This window comes from Nerophis lumbriciformis, linkage group LG03, assembly GCF_033978685.3.
Source record: "Nerophis lumbriciformis linkage group LG03, RoL_Nlum_v2.1, whole genome shotgun sequence".
Lineage (NCBI taxonomy): Eukaryota > Metazoa > Chordata > Actinopteri > Syngnathiformes > Syngnathidae > Nerophis > Nerophis lumbriciformis.
The window spans coordinates 70,011,501-70,017,500 of record NC_084550.2 but is presented as its reverse complement, the minus strand read 5'-3'; the positions used below and the strand labels follow the sequence as shown (position 1 = coordinate 70,017,500).

General features: G+C 38.3%; 1 protein-coding gene across 1 annotated transcript in view; it reads left to right on the top strand.

Annotated features, from left to right (window-relative positions):
• Nucleotides 1-4,562, top strand: part of rbp2b (retinol binding protein 2b, cellular) — a 7,838-nt gene extending 3,276 nt beyond the window's left edge. The window contains exons 3-4 of the mRNA XM_061929919.2: nucleotides 3,425-3,526; nucleotides 4,361-4,562. Of these exons, the coding sequence (XP_061785903.1) occupies nucleotides 3,425-3,526; nucleotides 4,361-4,414 (156 nt within the window). The 3' untranslated portion in view covers nucleotides 4,415-4,562. The remainder of the gene's footprint in view (nucleotides 1-3,424; nucleotides 3,527-4,360) is intronic.
• Nucleotides 4,563-6,000: the final 1,438 nt, after the last annotated feature.

Genomic DNA, 6,000 nt, shown 5'->3' with positions numbered 1-6,000 from the left:
ACTAGTTTGATTGCTTTTAAACTAGTAAAAATTGTATTTTTTACCTTCTTGAGACCTCTGAAAAATGCCTAACTCTTTAGGACCAGCCTTTCTAGATATATAAAGATTTGTATTTACAACATTAATAATATATACATACTACACAAATATAAAAAGGTACGTTTTTAGTTAATTATTATTATTTTTTGTTTTTGATTTACTTCAAGTTATTACAATATGTCTCTATATACATATTTATTTTTATTTTGTAATTAATTTTGGCCAAAAGTGGGCGCATTTCAATTTCTTACATGCACTCGTTAATACATAAGTTGGCCAGAGGGGGAGCACTTCAAATTTTTTTACACACACTTGTTATTTCATATGTTGACAGCACATCATTTAAATGTTCTTTTTACTAGTTTAAAAGTAATCATTGAAGATTTTTTTTGCTGCCTTGTCTGACATCATGTCACTTTTTACAGGCAGTATGTTTCTATGCACTAAATTATCTGCTCAGTGGTCTAGTGGTTAGGGTGTCTACCCTGAGATGGGTAGGTTTGTGAGTTCAAACCCTGGCCGAATCATACCAAAGACTATAAAAATGGGACCCGTTACCTCCCTGCTTGGCACTCAGAATGAAGTGTTGGAATTGGGGGTTAAATCACCAAAAATGATTCCTGGGCGTGGCCACTGCTGCTGCTCACTGCTCCCCTACTTCCCAGGGGTTGAGGGGAGCAGTTGTCTCAAACATGTGCTGGTGTCACGTAAATTAAAGTGTCTTCTTTGGGAACATTCTGATACTTATTAAACAACTAAGTAAGTCTATTTGATCATGTCATTTAAATATACTCACCTATTTCCATACTTGCCAACCATTCCGGATTTTCCAGGAGACTCCCGAAATTCAGCGCCTCTCCCGAAAACCTCCCGGGACAAATTTTCTCCCGAAAATCTCCCGAAATTCAGGCGGACCTGAGTCCGCTTTCCCACAATATAAACAGCGTGCCTGCCTAATCATTATAACTGTAGAATGATCAAGGGCGAGTTCTTGGTTTCTTATGTGGGTTTATTGTGAGGCAGTTTCATTAACGTCCTCCCAGCGCGGCAACAACACACAACAACAGTAGTCACGTTTTCGTCTACCGTAAAGCAGTTCGTCTGCCGTAAACAGCAATGTTGTGACACTCTTAAACAGGACAATACTGCCATCTAGTGCATTTGATGAAAGCACTTTTGTGCGTGCCACACAGCAATGCATCATCAGAGAGGGTGTTCAACAATGACTTAACTCAACAATGAGTAGATGAGTGTTATGTGTGTGTATATGCGTAAATAAATGAACACTGAAATGCAAATATTTCTTTTATATATATATATATATATATATATATATATATATATATATATATATATATATATATATATATATAATAAAATAAATATATATTTATATCTAGAATTCACTGAAAGTCAAGTATTTCATATATATATATATATATATATATATATATATATATATATATATATATGAAATACTTGACTTGGTGAATTCTAGCTGTAAATATACTCCTCCCCTCTTAACCACGCCCCCGCCCCCACCTCCCGAAATCGGAGGTCTCAAGGTTGGCAAGTGTGCCTATTTCAGCTTCCTGTAGCTGTACTTTGTGCTTGTTTGATTGGTGAAATGGGATCAAACGTCACTACTGCTTATGTTGGATCGACTAAACACAGTCAGATCTTCAACCAACACAATCCATAAAAAAAATAATAGGCCCTGTTGAGTTTTCTAGCGACCTAGATGGCTGGATTTACAGTGCATACGAAAAATATTCACAGCGCTTCGCTTCTTCCACGTTTTGTTGTGTTACAGCCTTATTCCAAAAATGTAATACATTCATTTTTGTCCTCAAAATTTTACAGACAATACCCCATAATGACAATGTAAAAAGTTTTTTTTTACATTGCATACTTTTTTTTACTAAAAAAGCACTTCTCAAGCGCCATCAGGTTGGTTTTCATCCAGGATGTTGCTGTACATTGCCGCATTCATCTTTCCCTCTATCCTGACTAGCCTCCCAGTCTCATTCTCATTCATCTGCGCATGATACGTTAAATAAATTGTTATTATTATCGCATACTTGCCAACCTTGAGACCTCCGATTTCGGGAGGTGGGGGCGTGGTCGGGGTGGGGCGGGGGCGTGGTTGGTGGCGTGGCTAAGAGGGGAGGAGTATATTTACAGCTAGAATTAACCAAGTCAAGTATTTCATATATATATATATATATATATATATATATATATATATGAAATACTTGACTTTCAGTGAATTCTAGCTATACATATAATTATTTTATTATATATATATATATATATATATATATATATATATATAAGAAATACTTGAATTTCAGTGTTGATTTATTTACACATATACACACACATAACACTCATCTACTCATTGTTGAGTTAAGGGTTGAATTGTCCATCCTTGTTCTATTCTCTGTCACTATTTTTCTAACCATGCTGCACACCCTTTCGCAGGTACCCAGAAAGGTTTCAATTACCACCAAAAAAACTGAATCTCTGAAGACAGTATAAAAATCTGTGTTAAAGGTGTACAAATACTGTTTGTATAATAAGCATGTTATTGTTTACAAATGAGGGTTAAGAGTTCAGTACTAAAAAAAAAAAAAAAAAAAGAATGTGGCTTAAGTACAGTTTTTTAATTGAGCTGCTGCATTTTTTGGTTGGGTTGTTTATTTCTTTTTGAGGAACTTCTCCATTTCTAAAAGGGGAGGAATGTAATAGAGTGATCTATGTTTGTCTGTTGCCATCTCCTGGTGAATGTTGGCTATAGCGTACTGGGGTTACTTTTTGGTTGGCCAACGATTTACGTGGTGTTGCCGCACCTGACGTCAAGTGTGTGAGTCTGTTCTGAAGTCTACAGTAAAGAGACGTACTTCATCACCTCGCCTGTTTATTGCCTCCAACTCAATATATTACAACAACATTGCTGTTTACGGCAGACAAACTGCTTTACGGTAGACGAAAACGTGACTGCTGTTGTTGTGTGTTGTTACCGCGCTGGGAGGACGTTAATGAAACTGCCTAACAATAAACACACATAAGAAACCAAGAACTCGCCCTCCATCATTCTACAGTTATAACGTGTTTGGGCAGGCACGCTGTTTATATTGTGGGAAAGCGGACGTGAATACAGGCTGTTGACACGTCACTCAGGTCCGCATGGAGCTGGAGGGGGCGTGGCTTCCAGCTCCGCCTGAATTTCGGGAGATTTTCGGGAGAAAATTTGTCCCGGGAGGTTTTCGGGAGAGGCGCTGAATTTCGGGAGTCTCCCGGAAAATCCGGGAGGGTTGGCAAGTATGTATTATCGGAGCTTTCTGTTTACTGTATGATGACGTTATCTAATGTGGATTTTCAGAGTCTGGTGTCGTGGGAGGGGAACAAGCTTGTTTGCACCCAGAAGGGAGAGAAAGCAAATCGTGGCTGGAAGCACTGGATGGAAGGGGACAAACTGTACCTGGTGGGTCAGCAGAACTGCTCTCTCAGACTTAGGAACGGCTGCCAAATTTGGTACTTTTATAGTTACCAACTTTATTCCGTCGGTATCAGCAGATATCGATTTCCATTAAATCAACCAGAGCCATATTTCATTACCTATGTTGCACGTGACCTCATGTCCGGTTGCAGACTCGGCACCGGCTTAAACGCTTGGCAGGGAAACAAGCACTCAGGCTGCACTTAGAGTGGACATAACTTCCTTTCGAATGTTGCAATTTCCCATGCCAATAAAAGCAAGTATGCCTGATGAAAAAAAAAACTACCGTACATTCAAAATGTGCTAGCGCGATGCTAACTTACATCGGCTGTGTCATATACATGCTACTGATTCGCATTAGAGATTTTACATGGCGATTAAAACACCTCCAAATTTGTTAATGAAAACTACAACTAAGACGCACGCTACAATTAGCTGGTGTGTAAAAGGAAAATACTTACGGTATAAACACTTTTTAGGGCGCAACAAAAGACTAGACTTTCAGCTTAAACAGCAAAGACTACTTCCTCGCTAGGAAACACACTGTAGTCTATACACTACTGCCATCTAATGTTTTGGAATTGCAACCGCATGTAAAGTCTACTGTACAATACTTGCAAATGAGACTCAGAAGTGTAAGAAATCAAGATATAACAACTGCACAGCACAGTCGTCATAAAAAAATAACATTTATTACGATATGGACAGACGCAAAAAGTCCTCTCAATGCAACTTTTTGTAAAAATTTAATAATATAAATAAATTAAATAAATAATAATGATCTGATGGCATAATTCTAATGTGTCTTTCTCCCGACAGGAAGTGACGTGTCAAGATGCAGTTTGTCTGCAGGTGTTCAAGAGAAAAGAATAAAAGACACGATCTTCATTTTGTTATCTTTTTATCCCCTAACAATTCCTATATTTGACATAAACTTGATGTCTGTTCTTAACCCTAAAAGATGTGTTTGGTTTTGAATATTTTGCATTAAAGACACAATGTAAAAAAAAAAAAAAAAAAAGTTGCAATGACATCATTATTGTTGTTTATTTTAGGGGATAAACAGCTATTAGCTCCAGCTCACCCATGGCCCTCATGAGGACACGCAGTTGTCATGTATGTGTGATCAGGTTTTATTTTTGGACTTTTTGTGCACTTTTGTTTGGTTTTGTCACCATAGTTACCCATTAGTTTCACCTGTCATGTCACGCACCTGTTTTGAGTCACGCACCGGTTGTTAATCATGTCCATAAGTATTTAAGTTCATTCATTTTCTGTTGTTCGGCCTGACGACCTCACACCACATTTATGCTCTGTCCATTCCTCTAAAGATCCTGCTTCATGTCCCTTGTCAAAGTAAGTTTTGGTTCCATGTTTATAGTCTTTTTGTTTTTCATAGTTTGTTCTCCGCCACTGTGCGTGCTTTTCATTTGTATTTTTTGCTATAGTCTTTTGGTTTCATAGTTTATTCTCCGCCACTGTGCGCGCTTTCGTTTATTCCTTTTTTTTTTGATAAATATAAATAAATCATGTACCTCCATTCCCGTCTCGCCCGAGCCAACCTTCCGTTGCATCCTGGAAAAGCAAACACCCAAAATCCAGTCCTGACAGTAGGTCGTCAGCACGAACAACAGAAAATGAATGAACTTAAATACTTATGGACATGATTAACAACCGGTGCGTGACTCAAAACAGGTGTGTGACATGACAGGTGAAACTAATGGGTAACTATGGTGACAAAACAAAACAAAAGTGCACAAAAAGTCCAAAAATAAAACCTGATCACACATACATGACAGCAGTATGGACTTGGTGCAGCTTCAAGTCAACAATCAAATAAAATGACAACACTTGCAGCACACTTTTCACGCGAGTCGGACGACGTTTGTGGTCACGTTGCGGAATGCTCGCATGCTAAAGTCAGCATGTTAACAGTTAACGGGCGTCAAGTGCCAGGTCATCCGATCCTGAGGTCCACGGCCATACTTGCCAACCCTCCCGAATTTTCCGGGAGACTCTCGAATTTCAGTGCCTCTCCCGAAAATCTCCCGGGACAACCATTCTCCCGAAAATCTCCCGATTTTCAGCCGGACTACTATATTGGGGGCGTGCCTTAAAGGCAGAAAAGGAGACTATTATATATGTCTCCGTTATCCATAGGTTTATCTATAACCCATAACACGGTGGCCGAATGGATATAGTCACTCATGAAGTCAGAGAAGCACAAGGCGGCAGCAACGCAGTATTAGTGATGGGTCCGGCAACATCGATGCAGTATTTTATATATATATATATATATATATATATATATATACATACATACATACATACATACAGGTAAAAGCCAGTAAATTAGAATATTTTGAAAAACTTGATTTATTTCAGTAATTGCATTCAAAAGGTGTAACTTGTACATTATATTTATTCATTGCACACAGACTGATGCATTCACATGTTTA